At 32.6% G+C, this 16,830-nt stretch overlaps 2 protein-coding genes across 2 annotated transcripts; one reads left to right on the forward strand and one right to left on the reverse strand.

The window, feature by feature from the left end:
• Positions 1-1,481: 1,481 nt before the first annotated feature.
• LOC127098198 (uncharacterized) lies at positions 1,482-4,799 on the forward strand. Its single transcript, XM_051036725.1, has 8 exons — positions 1,482-1,686; positions 2,275-2,359; positions 2,536-2,604; positions 2,718-2,830; positions 3,119-3,230; positions 3,300-3,443; positions 4,080-4,254; positions 4,360-4,799. The coding sequence occupies exons 1-8, from the start codon at positions 1,632-1,634 to the stop codon at positions 4,495-4,497; spliced, it is 891 nt and encodes a 296-aa protein (XP_050892682.1). The 5' UTR covers positions 1,482-1,631; the 3' UTR covers positions 4,498-4,799.
• A 6,250-nt stretch (positions 4,800-11,049) lies between these two features.
• Positions 11,050-16,370, reverse strand: LOC127098199 (hydroxyproline O-galactosyltransferase HPGT2). The gene is made up of 12 exons (XM_051036726.1): positions 16,125-16,370; positions 15,873-15,936; positions 15,622-15,671; positions 14,924-15,111; positions 13,957-14,017; positions 13,724-13,796; positions 13,188-13,311; positions 12,997-13,084; positions 12,389-12,439; positions 11,908-11,979; positions 11,671-11,783; positions 11,050-11,361 (listed from the first exon to the last, which is right to left on the reverse strand). The coding sequence occupies exons 1-12, from the start codon at positions 16,247-16,249 to the stop codon at positions 11,339-11,341; spliced, it is 1,032 nt and encodes a 343-aa protein (XP_050892683.1). The 5' UTR covers positions 16,250-16,370; the 3' UTR covers positions 11,050-11,338.
• Between the last annotated feature and the right edge of the window lie 460 nt (positions 16,371-16,830).

Genomic DNA, 16,830 nt, shown 5'->3' on the forward strand with positions numbered 1-16,830 from the left:
ATTAAGGCCCTAAGTTATCAAAGTTATATGATTAATATATCACAAACACCAACGTTCCATTAAAGAACAATCATTACATTAAAAAAATAACCTTACATAACACTAACATGGCTCCACTTCAATAATTACACTTAATTATAAGGTACACATAATCATATGAGAAACTACAAAACACAAAAATTTAATTTTCCCAGTATAAGCGTTTGAATTTAATTTCGATTGCAACTTCTTGTTGTTCTTCTTTAAAACTTCATACAACTCCCTTAAAACTTCATACAACTCCCTCAACAGTTCTGCAACCTCCAAATCCTTCAACTTGCTCACATAACATTTCCAACACCATTAACATCTTATGCTTTAACTAAATCTTCATCCCATATGAATAGATCACATGTATCATCGTCCTATCAAAATAGATATCTCTATAAGAGCCTACCTTTATAATGATTGCTCTTGTAATATAGTATGAAACCATATGAACTTTACAACTACACTTTCTTCTGAACGACTTTTCACATAGGAAAAAGACATGAAAATGGATTTCGTACCTCTTTATTTGAAAGATAACATGAAAATACCTTTAATTTTAATGCTGGGTGGTTAAATTCAACAAATGAGATAGAAGCAAAAGAAGAAGAATTATGTTAAAAAGAAGAATATGTTCCGATTCTCAAACGATGCGGCAATTTAATAGAAAAGATGAAGTATTTGTTAATAATAAAAAATTATGTCAAATACTTGTTGAATAATTTCAAACATGACAATTGATTATTCAATAATATTTTTTGAAAACATTGACATTTGTACCTTCACGTCAGCTTCCTCCGTTCAATTAAATAGAAGACAAAGACCAAATTTAAAGACGAAAAACTTTAAGAGAATCCATCTTTAAAAATACTTTTGAAGAAATTAAATTCGAATTTTAAATTATTTATAAGGATACATACATATTAAACCTTTTTTAATAATAATAATTATGAATAAAAATATAAAAAAAATTAATATAAAATAGAATATATTAGATATGAATCTTATATTATTAATATATATATATATATATATTATATATATATATATATATATATATATATATATATATATATATATATATATATATATATATATATATATATTATAATTGATTTGAAAATATTAAAAATATTTTTAAAATATATCATAAATTTTATATAATAAATTATATCAAAATTAAATTAAATTATATTTAACTAAAATTATAATAAATGGTTGAATACCTATAAAACAAATAAAACAAATATTTCTCTTTTTAAATTTAAAATATATTTTAACAATAAATCGACTAATATGTTTTAACTTTTTATTTATAAAATATTTAAAAAAAAAAAGATTATCAAGCTATTTTTAAAAAAATGATTTCAAAAAGAATTTATTTAAAATTAAAAACTAAAATTCATTCGACCAAACTTTAAAATTTCAAAATTCTAATTAAGAATAGATATGCCTAAAGTGTTTTCTGGTATTAATAGCAACACGCAAAGTGAAAAGCATAAAGAAAAAGATTGCACTCACTTTGTAACCCAGAGAGAGTGCGTAAAGGGAAAAACTTATTCCTTTTTAGGGTTCTATCAAAAAATCCCAAATCCTCTTTCATCATGGTCACCAAAATCAGAAAACCATCCCATGCTGGTTCTTGGTACACAGATAATCGTAAGTTTCTTCAATCAATTATCAAATTCATATTCATTTCAGGCTCAATTCTGGACTTTAATTTTTCTGATCAGATTCAAAAAAAATAGGTTTTCACCTTTTTATCACTGTTTCTTTATGATTATTCCTATTTGTGCAGTTAATGTTAGATTATTAATTAACTGTGGCGTTATCACAATTATTGATATTGCGGAGAATCACAGTCAAATATGAACTCAATTGCATTGAGGTTTCAGTAGTTTCAAAGACTGCTGTGTCGCGACATCTGTCGAAGTCGCGGTCTTTCATTTAAAATCCTGATTTTTTTTAATATATGGTTGAATTTTTTTACAATGTATTTTATTTGATTGATGGCTTGAAACATCTTCCAGAACAGGGAGGCTCTGAGAAATTAAAGTTTTCACTTTATTTTATAGTTGTTTTTAATGGCTTTGCAACCTTAACTTGCTAATGCGATTGTGGTTTCATTTGACTGTGATTCTCTATAGTATCGAAGATTGCGATTGTGATGCAACCTGTATTTAAAAACTTGGTGACTAGCAGAGTTTCAAAATAATATTTCTTTATTTTTATGGTTTTTTTTTTCAGCTAAGAAGCTTTCAGAAGAACTAGAAGGATGGCTGAATTCAAGTGGTTTGACCAAAGCTTCTGATGTACGGGGAGTAATAGCACCGTAAGTGAATGCATTAGACTTGTGATGTAACCCTTGATTGAAAAATTAAGGTTGATTTTTCAAATATATTTTGGACATCAAGTTTTAGAGAAGTTCAATTTGTTTTTTTTTCAATGATTTTATGATTTAGATAAACAATGCTAATGTGTTTGTGCTGCACTGGATTGTTGTGTTAGACATGCAGGTTATTCCTATTCAGGGCGAGCTGCCGCATATGCATTCGGAAACATTGATCCATCTAACATGTAAGTTTATTTTTTGTCCGTTCCTCTGACTTCCCCTTTTCTCTACTATCTTGTGGATTGTTGTTGTTTGTTTTTGATGGTGCTATTGTTTTCTTTCAATTTTGTGATTTCAGCAAACGTGTTTTTCTACTTGGTCCTTCTCACCATTATTACACTCCAAAATGTGCTCTTTCAACTGCAACAGTCTACAAGACACCCATTGGGGACCTGCCTATTGATTTGGAAGGTAGTCATAATTGTATATTGTTGTATTGAAAATTGAAAATTGAAACTATACAATAACTCCACATTTATATTCGAGAGAGAATTTCATAGGAAAGGGAAATGTCTAAACTAGATAAGGAAACTATATGAAGTAATAAAGAAAAAGTAGCTGATCGTTATAATTATAATCAACATTCTTCTATCTGAGTTTTGGACCAATTTTCCATTGAGAACTGATTCATTTTGTTTGACTTTAATATTGGCTTTTGTGTTTCCTTGCTGCACATTTAATTCTCCTTTGTTTTACCAGTAAACGAGCAACTTAAAGCTACGGGGAAATTTGAAACGATGGATATTCAAGTTGATGAAGCTGAACATAGCATGGAAATGCACTTGCCATATCTTGCTAAAGTATTTGAAGGGTAAGTTTTGTTAAATAGTGGCTCCAGTTCTTGAAATTTGTCAGAGATTGAGTTTGAATATTGAAACAGGCACCCGGTGAAAATTGTACCCATTTTAGTCGGTGCTGTTAGTGCTGAGAGTGAAGCTATGTATGGAGAGACTCTTTCTCAATTTGTCGATGATCCCACTAATTTCTTCTCTATTTCATCAGATTTCTGTCACTGGGGATCTCGGTATGTGCTTTTATTTACATGTTGAGCTACCTTATTTCTTTCTTGTTTCTTTTCCTAAGATTTTATGAAATTATACTCTTGTGTTGTTGTCTAAGATATACTAACAAATATAGAATCACACACAAACAAACATTCAGAATCCAGTCATGTTTTCTATGTTTCATTTACTTGATTGATGTTGTTTTGAGTTAAGATAATATACTTCATTGGTAATTATGATTCTTTTTCCCTCTAATTCTAGTGGTTGCTTGACTGTATTACCACTATCTATATTACACCGACCCCATTTGGAATAACAACTTAATTGAGCACTTACAGTATAAATGCTTATGTTTATTTTATTTCTAAAATAAAAGATTAATTGAAGTCAAATTATTTCTATATAAGTTGTCGTAGAGAACTTTAGGAAATAAGCCGAAAACAATTTATAGACATGCCATAAACTATTTTCTTAAACTCTCCCAAACAGTTTCGAAAGTGTTTACGTTATGCCAGTTGATAAGCTCAATTAAGCCAATATGAATTGACCCCGGCTCTTCTTACTGCCCATGTCTGTGTATTCTGATGGATATCTCATGTCTATCATTAGTATGAAGCTGGTATTTATCGTGTCTTGTGACTGGTATTTTATGTCAGGTTCAATTACATGTACCATGACAAAAAACATGGGCCGATTTACAAATCCATTGAAGCCTTGGACAAGATGGGCATGGATATCATAGAAACTGGAGACCCTGATTCATTCAAAAAGTATCTGTCAGAATATGACAATACAATCTGTGGACGCCATCCAATTAGTGTTTTTCTCCATGTAAGTTCCTTATCAATTTTCATGGAAGTAATTCTTGCCAAATTTGAGACTCCGACCATATTTGCTGATATTATATTTACTTTCAACATCTTGCAAATTTATCAGATGCTGAAGAATAGCTCAACAAAGATAAAAATCAAATTTCTTCGCTACGAGCAGTCCAGCCAATGCCATAATACTAGAGATAGTAGTGTTAGTTATGCATCTGCAGCAGCAAAAGTTGATGATTCAAACTCTAGCTAAAGGTTTACCTTCTTTTACGGAGCATCGAAAATTTGATTTCCTTTTAAATTGAATATTTATATTTAAGCTTCGAACAAATGGAGATTATAGTCCTTATTTTGTAGATTATTGTCACCAAAATGTGTAGCTCACCTTTTTAGACTGGGAAGTTGTCAAACAAAGAAATTCCATTACACTCCCAGTTGGTGTTCCAACTAACTTTTGGAAAGTTGTGGCTTTGAACATATGATTTGAACATGTTATCATGGTTGCATTGCAACCATTAAATCCTTAAATTTCAATGTGTTGACAGCTTTGCTTGACGTTGTGTTATCTGTGGTGATGAATGTGTTAGTGCATGTGGTGGAACAATACATTTGCTTCTGTGGGATGCTGAAGCTGTTGATTTTGTTTTTATCAAAGTTGTTACAAAATACTGAGTATTGATAGACTGACTTTTTTTTCCACCACTGGTATTCAACCCATTGAACCGACTAATCCGTTTCGGGTGAGTTCTGGCATCATAAAGTGGTTCCAGCCTTTGACTTTGGCATGATAATCATTCTTATCTTAATTTGGATGTATTTATGGCAGAGAAGTTTAGAACTCCAAAAAAAAAAGAATCAGATTAGATTATTCGTAATATAAGACTTTTAATACTAAACAAATATAAAAAATATATATATTTTTTAAAATCAATTATTTGCTTTTTTCAGACTTAATGTTTAATAATTGTTTTAAGAGAAATTTTAACAATTATTTTGTAGTAAGTATTGTAATAAACTTTGCAACGTTTTCAAGTTTCAACACTGAGTTTATTTGGAAGATTGGAAAAAGGGATGCGTTGTCAACGGAGGAATCGACGATAACACATCTTAAACGAACCAGTCATCCATGGTGTAAGACCGATTCAAAAATATATGGTATGGTTTAGGTCGGTAATAACACAATAATTTGTATCTGAGCCGCGGTATTTGAAGGATCCCTGCCAAATTGCTTTGTTATCGTACGCCCCACAACAATTCCCTACCCAAACAATTAACCTCACAACATCAACCTATCACATACACACAATAACCAAACACCCAACCTCGCAACCCGTTCATGTCATCCACCCAATAACCAACCATCCAACGTCGCAATCCGTTCATACCATCCACCCAACAACCAACCATCCAACGTCGCAATCCATTCATACCACCCACCCAAACATAATACCAAGAATCAAACTCCGCAACCACAACCGTCTATAGTCCAGATGATTCATATGGGTCACTTCATCGTAACCAATGTAACCAATTATTACAACATCAATAATTTTTTTTCATTATTATTTTTTATTTATTAAATAAACAAAATTAAAAATTAAAAAAAAAATACAAGGGGTGTATGCGCCAAATGAATTGACGCATACACCATGAAGCACACTAAGGCGTCAGGAGCATTGGCACCTCCTCATGAGGGTCAATGCATGTGCCAATAGCATTGGCACCTCCTCATGAGGAGTCCAATGCATGTGTCATTGCTAGTGGCGCCTCCTCTTCTTGTTTGGGGGTGCGCCAATTCATCTGACGCATCATCTTTTAAACGTGGTTATTTTGGTAATTATTTCGAATTATTAGTTATCTTCGTTTTTTTTTTGAAAAAATTGATTATTTTTAAAAAAAAAAAATCATTTTTTTTTGTATGGACATGAATATTCCTTGGTTGCCAAACTATAGATTCTTTTAACCCATCATCGTCCCTTAACTGCAAAGATTAATGATTTTATTTAGAATGGCAGATAAATTGTTGATCAAATTATTAGACAAGCTTACCCCAACATCATCCATATTTTGCTTTGCTTGATGATATTATTCTTCAATTTGAGTCCTAAGATCATCATTCCACATTGAAGCATTCCATTAATGAAACTCTTACTTTCAAGTATGTCAATAAATTATTCTCCCCTCCTACTTAAAGAGTTGTCTTAGGCCAAGCTAATCTAGCATAATTATAGGGAAATACTCGAGACATTAGATGCTTATATATATATATATATATATATGTATTCCATATTGTTGAAAATCTGTGCTCATGCATACACCTAAATCACACTAAAGTGCGCTATTAAGAAATTCATCTCACTTTTATCATAATATGTTTAGAAGATGTATCTCTATATATTATTTAGGTGTATCCGAAGATGCATCTCTGAAATATTCACTGAAGTCCTTTAAAAATTATTGAAAGCGTGTAAATGGAAAGGGGGATTATTTTCAGAGATGCATCTCTGAAAATCCCCTTGAATGGTTGCAGAACAACATCATTGTCCCAATATTATAATTTTTTGAGGCCAAGTTGTATTAACATAAAATCAAACTAAAATCACAGTAAAATTAAGTTTCATTAAAGGTAAATGAAAATAAAAAGTCATACATTAATTCAAAAATACAACACCATACATAATATTTGTCCAAAAACACAAAAAAAAACGTTCAAACATAAACAATTGAGTATGTCGAATCCCCTGCTTTCTCCTCCTCTGATTGTACTGCACGACATTTCGTAACTCGGAAACCATGTTCTCCATGAGGTCCAATTAGGAACTGTCGTCCTCAAAGAGTCTTGCCTATATGTTTACTTTATCCCTCTCCACAACATGCCGACAGACTGTCATCGCGCTCTCGATATGGTCATCCTGAGCCTTAAGTACCTCCCGGTTAGGTGACTTAGGTAGCCTTCCAGGAGCGTATGGTGTCATGATAGAGCGTGACATCCTATAAAACCAGATCATGTAGTCGTCTGCATATGCTCAATGTACATGAGCTAGTACCCTGTGGTGCTCTTATAGTACTAGGTGACTCTATAAATCGTCAAACATCACATCGAGATCTCTGCGGTGGACGATGGGAGGAGCGAACTCTGAGGCGTGTCTCAGAATAATATGCAAATAGTCAAACTGGTGCATCATCCACTCGGGAAGATAAGGAAAGATCATACTTGACCCACATGTTAGTCATTCGGAGTACAAGGAAATGACGTCACATTGACGCGTCTCGCGATGACCTCTGTATGGGCAGAAGAAAATGTCATATGTCACAAGACGGTCAAGATGCACTCTCAAAGGCTTGACCGCATTATCCCCCATGTACAGAATAAATATGGTAGCACACGACCAATCCTTAGTGTAAGCAGAAACAACTTCAAATCTGGTGATTTGAGGGAAGTGAGAGATGATCCTTCCCTAAAAATGGTTCAAATACAATAATATGAACAAATATAACAGATGAATTATGAAAATATTAGTAATAGTAAATTACCGTAGGCAGTGTGCAACTCTTTGTTATCTACTTTGTCTTCCAAAGACAACTTGTGGCCAGTTTCGAGTACAGGTAAGTCAAACAGGCGCCCCCCAGTTGTACTCATGAATCACAATCAAGTCGATAAAATATTGAATGTAGAATACATCGATATAGGTTGCATTTTTTTCACAAAAATCGACGTGTCAACCAAAAATAAAATGTAATACCTCAATGCACAAGTCTGATACCCAACCTGCACGTCATTGTCTTCGTCGTCCATAACCTTCTACATATAGCCTTTATAAAGCTTTTTCAAAAAACTAAACCTAACACGGGCACCTCTTGTGTCATGTGCCTCTTGTGAGGTCTCAGTTGGGTCATCCCCCAAATGGGTGACCATCATGTCGATGCCTTCCTCTTGACCGATCTTTCCATGACCCAATAATTTTCCCTTATGGAAAGATGCAGAAGACATGATACGTCATCCAAGGTGATTGTCATCTCGTCTACAAAAAGATGGAAGGATGAAGTTTCTGAATGCCACCTATCAACAAAAGTTGTCTACGTGCCGTGAGATATGGTCATGTACGCAGCAGAACATAAACTGGCAAGATCAGAATAATTGAGAACATCCTGAAATCAATTAGCAGTGGGTTTCCCCCCTACTCCAACATCTTCCTCCCATGGTTTACCGATTTCAAACATGTACGCTCCTGTAAAAATAAAATATTACCGTCATTATCGATTTAATTAGTTGAAAATATATGTATTGTAAAAGAAATATACCTCTCCTTCCTGGATATGCCTAGCAACATGGTCTGCATAGAGATGAAGTAAGGAGGTGTCAAATGGGCCTCCTGGATAACTCTCTAATGGGCCTCGACTTTCTTATGGGCTTTAGGGACTTCAGGGTCTGATGTATCATTTGGGGACTCGTGACCCCATGAAGTGGATGCCTGAGAGAGCCGACCACGAGAAGCAGAACCTAGGCGTTGCGACCTTGATGGTTGTGAACCATCAAACAAGTTATCATTAACTCGTAGCCTCACGGTCATAGTTGTGACACTTTGATGACGTACCAATGCGGTTTGGACACACGTCCCATCGTAACTCCACCAACGTTGTTTTCAGCGTTGTTATTAGCCATTGCATCTTGTTACAAACTAACACAAAGATAAAGAGCATGTCATTACAAATCCACAAAATCTGGCAAATTTTAGCCTGTGTCCAATCCAGAGATGCATATCCGAAAATAGCATTGAGAAATCCAGAGATGCATCCCCGAACAAACCTACGATTCTCAGTCATGGCATAAACGATATTGTTGCCATAAGCCTCCAAAAATTTATCAGTGCATATTCTTGTATGCTACCAATTTTGTATACACTACCATCTAATGCATCTAAAACAACTAATGTAACTTACACAACTAACTACGAATCAAAACATAGAAATATTTTTTTTTTGAAAAATTTACAAATTCATATTGATGAGAAGGAGAAGCTTGAATCTATGAGATGCTGAAAAAGAGGAGAAAGAGCTCAAAGAGTAGAAGTTTGAATAAATGGATGTGATGCTTGAATGTGTGAGAGCTCAAATGTTTTGTTTTGAGAAGTTTTTAGAAAATGAAGAAGATAAAAAAAGGAAGGTCTGACGTGAGCATATGAAACAATAGTGTTTGGAGATGCATATTCAAACCATCCACTAACTTTTGAGTAAATGGTGTGTAACGGAGATGCATATTCGGATGTATCTTTAGTGCATACGGAGATACATCTCCGAATTAAATTTTGATATAATAAGGGAACCCCATTAATTTTATATGAAAATGGCTAAAAATATATGCTCTGAAAACATTAAGAGCATTTGTGAAATTTCACAGTGAGGATATATATATATATATATATATATATATATATATATATATATATATATATATATATATATATAAAAGAATGAATGGAGCAATTCCATGATTATATTGCTCCTTCTAACCCAATCGTTTACAACAACAAAGTAACTATTGATGAAAATATGATCATCATAGGTCTTTTGGAAATCAATCATCTACATATCGATAAAAGCTCTGATGGAAATATGATCCTTGTCCTTTTTCAGTGTAAAACTAGCGTTTTCGTTGTTATTTTGAACATGGTTTATATTATTTAGTTTTGCACAAAGAGTGGATTTAACCCCCAAAAAAAGTCTTTTTTTTTTACAAGCAAGCCATCAATAGGGTTAATGCAAATGTTTTTCTAACAGAAATTTGACGGCGAACACTACTCCATCTTCAATTTATGATTATATAATCTTCAAAGCATTCATGGTTTAATCTCATCCTATTAGAGCTACTTGAATAATTGTAGTTAATTAGTATCCTCCATTTTGTTTATAAAAAAAAAAGTATCCACCATTATGTTTCTAAATTATGGCATTGCATGAGGGAATCTTGAACATACAACATGCGGTGGAATTTTCTTAAATAGTAATGTTGATGTTTTAGTTTTCTTTGCTTCCAATATTGGCAGTTCAACATTTCTTCGCGTTGAGTTGGTTGGTGTTATGCTAGCCATTAAACTGACTTGTAAGAAATCTTCAAATTTTCTCTGGCTAGATTTTGACTCTCAACTTGTAAACATACATTTAATAACAAGACAATTATTCCATCGAATCTCTTTACTAGAAGCGTAACTATTAAGAGATTCTTAAACATATGTATCTTATTTATAAAAAAGGGAAAACAGTGTTGACAAGATTGTCTCCCTTGATATGAACGATTCCAGTTTCACTTGGTGTGAGATCATATTCCTAATGATATATTTGAAGTTTATAATCATTATAAGTTTAGATTTAATCAATGAATTTATTGTATTAAAACTGCACATTTTCTTCTTCATTAAGGTTTTGTTATATTAGATTTTTCTTGACAAGGTTTTTATGGGGAAGTTGATCAATAATTTTGAGCTGCGTTGGTTGTTATCACCTTGAATTTTAACCCAAGCTCTCCAAACTTTTTTTATATTTTTATTTTAGTATAGAGTTAGAACAATTTGAGTGAGTGCTACGGTTCAAACTAATTGAGATATATGTGCTTCATCATTTGTTTCACTTAACATATTTGCTTTTAAAAAAAAGTACTCCTACCTCAGTATTACAAAGGAATGCAACTATTTTAGAGATGAATATATGAAAATTTGGGGAGAGCAAAGCACAGCAGAAAAGAAAGAAAGAAAAAAGGAAACATACAATTTGCTGTCTGGATGGTTCAGTGCATTATTAATACACAGTATAGTAAAACGTTTATGCTTTCTTTGAACTTTTTCCTCTTCAATATTTAATCATCAACAGAAGTTTTTTCATAGACAATAACATCAGAGGACTATGATCATAGCACTTCCAAAATATCAGGTGAGCTATCCAATGGCCGAAGTCCATGAATCCGTTAGTTATCATTTCGGTTTAACTATTTTCACATATAAAAGAATGAACAGATCAATGCAGAAAAGGATTTATATTGGTCGACTGAAAACCTCTGAGTGATGCATTGTATAGTGAAGGATGTGATCACGACAAGCCAATCAAGCCAAAGAGCATAGCATATCTGAAAATTGGGCACCATTAGTAAGGCAAGTTCAATTGTGAACTTAAGTATGTGCAAAACAAATACAATTAAGAGACATGCACAATTGAGTGGGTAGGGTAGCTCAACTGGTAAGTGCTAGTCGCACAATTAGGGTAAATTAGACAATATATAATATGATATGACAAATTGGTGAGTTATCAAATTTACATTGTAAATTACACATTAATTTTTTTTTTTATACATTATTTTACAGAAATACATTTTCATTTTCCACAGCTTCAATGACAAAAAGTAATAACTGCAAAAATAGGAGGATTGGGATATCACCTTGTGTGGTACTACCGCAGCAAAGGCGACTGTCGTCTATATATGTTGATTGGATGCCCATCATCCATGAACCTATTGATGTGTCATCATAGGCATAGGTCTTCAAAGATACACTATATTTTGTTTTCGGATCAATCAAAGATATATTACTAGATAGGAAGATAAAATAGAAGAAAATATCTTTCAAAAGGAAACAGAGTTAAAGAAAAAGCAACATTTAATACCATCAAGACTAACCTGTTTATGTTAATGTACTGTGCCAAATTCTTTGAAAGTATAACAAGTGAACCAGATGCATGTCGGAAATACCTAAAAACAAAATAAATCAATAGAGATGAGATACACATTGTAAAAATAAAGCAGTTCAATATGGAGATCCATACTAAAAAAGAAAAAAAAATCATGTGCAATATTTATACATAAAGAGACTTCAGTCAAAAGTATCCGACATGCATTTTCCATCAGGAGTTATAACTTATAATATCATAGCGATGAGTATGCTGAAGTTAAAAATGATTTGTTGCCTCTAATATATGTTAGTACTTGGCACTGATGTGATATATTGTGAAGACTGAAGATCATTAATTTACCCATTCAATAAGCTTTGGTTTCAACAAATAATATATTAAGCCATAATCACATTGAAGATCATTCCTGAATAAACAAAAAAAATAATAATCACCAAATATTTTCTCATCTAAATGGTATTATTACTTACGATTTTTCATCCCCAAATTTCCACCAATCAGGTTCATACCAAGGCTTTCCCCTGGAAAAAAAAGGATAAAATACAGAGCATATAAGTTGAATACAAAATCACAATTGAAAAGGTCAAATTTGTAAAAAAATTATGAAACAAAATGATATTGTAGTTATGAAGGAGAAAATAACATGCGATAAAGAAATATAATTGTACTAAGATTAAGCACATATCAATTCAAAATAGAAACTTTCATTACTCATTAGAAATTAAGATACTGGTTGGGAATATCTAAACACCAGGGAATGCAAATTTTATTGGCAAAAATGAGACATGCCTAAAGACTTGCAAAGGGGTGAAAATTAAGATAATCAGTCACATCTACAAATGTGGTAACTTCAAAGTATTTACTGAAAAATAAAAACCTACAGTAATAACTCGACAAAAATGGATAACAGATAATAATGAATAAAATTCAACACAAGTTCAATTTTTAAAAATGAACAATTTTAGACATCTTAAAACAAAATCTTCTGGGACCATCTACACATAAAAACTGGCAAATATTTCCTCAGATCTATTATCATAAATAAATAATCAGAATTAATTCAGATAGAGGAAAGTACTCTTCTGATATCACGTCTCCTGACTTCATGCATCCAATATATGCGCCATCCTGGCCACGGCGATGTTCAAGAAGTTTAATTAAACCCTCTGTTAGGCCAGTGAATAAAGTTAAGACTCAATTTCAGACGGCAAATTATAGTTAGTTTAACAAATCTCCTAAATCATGTATTCATTATTAAACCATCTTTACCCAGATCAATGTCAATACTGTCATCGACTTTCACATAAAAATCAGCATCCCAGTTCTTAACTGCAGTACTAAAGAATATTTTTGCTTTTTTAGGCAACTCTTCTTGAGCTTCCTCGTGATTTTCCTATTATAACAAAAACAAATGGTCAAGCTCTATACTAAGCTTGTTTAACAAGGCTCAATGACATGGAAGCATGCTCGAATGAGCATATTTTATTTACAAAAGAATTGATATACACATTTATCAATAATTGTGCTTTCCTCTCTCCCATCAAAACTTTAGTTCTACCAGAAAAATAATTTTTAACCACCACATCATTGCTTCAAGTTTCCCTAAGAATGGTTGGAAGATTTAAATGAGGGGAAATTTATCAGTTTGCAAATACATGTATTAGATAACCCTCAATGGTTAATACCCTACATATTAAGCATCTAAATAAGCCAATATTTAAAATTAATTCAGTGCTTCCAGTCCACTCACACAATCCATGATAAAAGATAGAGCTAATTTAAATCACGCCAAACGTGTTACTTACAAGAATCAAGAAATCCTTTGTTGAGCGGTTTTCATTATCAATATTGCGATCCAAGCTATCACCTCGGTTAGGACTGTTAATTACATATTTTTAAGTCAAATAAAAGTTCAAAACACTTCTGGTTAAGACAATGAGAGTACCGCCAAGGGAATAAGAGCAGACAACTAATCATTAAATGTTCAAGAAAATATGTATTAATATAATAGCTAGCAAGGATAAGTGCGTGGAGAAACCTCCGACCAAGTACAAAACGTATCACCACTCCTCTTTCTTCAAGTTTTTTCAAGGCATCACCTACCATAAAGGAGAAGAGAAAGTGTCAGTGATATATAACTAACCTAAGAACATAAGCATCCAAATAATACTCAACTGAATCAAACCCAACATACTAGTTGAGGCATAAAAAACCCCATTAAAAGTTAAGACAGAGTCTCTTGTGTAACTACATATTAGATTCTCAGTCTTCGTTCAAAAAACTCATAATAGTATAACACAATTAAATTTCCTTCTTAGAGAAACACAAAAGACTAGAGGTAAGCCAACTGATTATGTTCTCATTATTCAAAAAAGCATATGTTATATATCAAGTCAAGGTTTGACTTACTAAACCAATACTTTTTTTAAAAGCTTACTAAACCAATACTATTATGGAAAAGTTGCATAAAACACATGTACAATATGAACAATAACAAAAAATTAACAAGATGTTTTAACATAATGTCTGCAGTGCATTATTATATCTTTAACATTTGCTACACAAAATACTAAAACTTATCGTATGGAAGTAAAAATAGAAAACTAGAAATTCTTAAATCATGAAAATGGCAATAAACCATCAAGGTAGAAAATTAAAAACCGATCTTAAGAAACTTTTAAGGGTGGCAAAATCCCTCTAAATTTCAATTTAAGAGCCATAAAGTCACTCCCAAATTTAAATTGCAATTAAGGTCATTGTCTTCTACTAAATCAAACTAAAGAAACATAGTCCACATCTTAGCAAATGAAATTGATCTCAATAAAGATGAATTAAAAGAGTATTGAGCCTTAGATCAAGTCTCATCAAGACCAATTTTCCTCTACTTTAGCCTACTCTCCCTCTCCTTAGACAAAGTCTCAGACCTCCTTCGTAACTAAGAAAAGGCACTTTAGCAGAATTTTTTTTCCATGAACTAGTGAATTTCCACCAAACTCCAAACATACCTCTAGGCATCCAAGACCCTCTGAATACATTTCTTTTCAAATGGCTTCCAAATCCAGTATACACTCCAATAACAGCAAGAAGCCTACGGTCAGAAGAGGCAGTTTGCTGCCTTTGCCCTTTGAGGTACCCTTGGCTCTTGGCCAATGTCAATTCCATCTCAGTTTCAACAATCCTCTTTTCCAGATCCCTAATAAACAACATATAGACAAACCCATACAATACAACATAAAAAAATACAGTGCTGTCAGATAGCAGATATATCAGCATTATAGCAGAATTTGAAGAAATTGATATTGTTTCCGGACACGATAGTTATTACAAAGTGTTTTCAAATACTCCCTTCCTCGGTTCCATTTCAAGTGTTATTTATTTTTATTTTTTTTGACTTTTTACACGTACCAATAAAACTAATCGTCGTTACTACTTTTTAAACAATCATTATCTTTTTTCCTATTTTACCCTTAACTTTTTATTAATTTATTTGACTTCTCTCTCTGTGTGATAATTAACTAGGGATACTTTTGACAAAAGAACAATCAATACTAAAAATATGTGCTAGAAGACTACAATGATATAGCGCAGCAATCCACGCTTGACAACACCAATAAAAACAAACTATATATCACCAAAAAACATAAATTAACCCAATCTAAAAATATACATAAAATAAAATAACAGAAAAAAAGAGCCCAATTACCTGCACCCTAGTACCACTAACTTATCTTCCACAGTAAGAACCTTAGGTCTCTAGCAAAAGAAAAATGGCAATATCATAAGTTGATAGACTAAAAATGAATTTGAAAAGTAGCAGAGACCAAAACCAATATGAATTTCAAATTTCAACCGTAACTAATCAAAAGTACTATATTATATAGCAACAAATCAGCAGCTAAAAGTGATAGCAAACAAAAAGAAATTTGAAAATTAGAACTGAAAATAAAGGAAAACCTGAGCTGAGTTCTTCTTAAGAAGACTAGCAAGTAAATTTCGGTTCTCTGCATCTTGCCATAACCTAAAATTTAGAGAAATGATCGAATCCGTTAACATTTCAATTGCAGATCACCAATTCAAAACGAATAGCACAAATTAAGAGGAATTGAATTGCAATCAGTGTGTTTTCATCCTGAATCGGATCGGAATCAAGTTTGAAGAAACAATTCTAAAAGAAATAGATAACTATGAAAATTGAGGGAAACGAACCTGCCGGCGACGTAAAGCCAGGCAACACAAGAGCAGAAGGCTAAGAGGAGAGAAGGCTTTGATGTCTGAGGGACCTTCGATCTTCCTCCTCTCTTCGCCGTCGACGTCGTCGGCAATGTATCCATCTTCCACACGTTAAGGTTCTGTGCGTTTACAGTTCGCGATTTCAATTGAAATTTATCCAAATTCTGAATGAACTCTGTCACTATAGTTGCTAACTAACGTACAAAGAGGGGTACAATTTTATTTCTTTTTATGGGTAAAATAAATAACTCACATTTTTTATTTTATTCTCGTTTTACAAAAATAATCGATCAACCGTACTTCAAAAAAAATTGAAACATATGACGGTCCGCAAATTAACTATTTAACCTTAAAGGTGATGTCAATTGAATTGACGTCTGTATATGATATTGTCAGTTTAATTGATGTTAGTGTATAAATTTTCAATGCTAACGTCAATTCATCTTTGTGTTTTTTTTAATAATAGATTATGTAAAGAAATGAAATAATATTTAATTAAAATTACGAAAACAAAATTAACACTAACGAGGACTACCGAGTTGGTCATAGTTGCATTCGCTTATTGAAAATCTGATCCTCGAAAAATCGAACTACACATGGGAATCGCCCGAATGAGGCCAAACTTTGCAGTCACTCTCTATTTGTTGGGAGAGATGTCCATGCAAAGATTCAGATCACAATC

Source organism: Lathyrus oleraceus, chromosome 6 (genome assembly GCF_024323335.1).
Source record: "Lathyrus oleraceus cultivar Zhongwan6 chromosome 6, CAAS_Psat_ZW6_1.0, whole genome shotgun sequence".
Classification (NCBI taxonomy): Eukaryota; Viridiplantae; Streptophyta; class Magnoliopsida; order Fabales; family Fabaceae; genus Lathyrus; species Lathyrus oleraceus.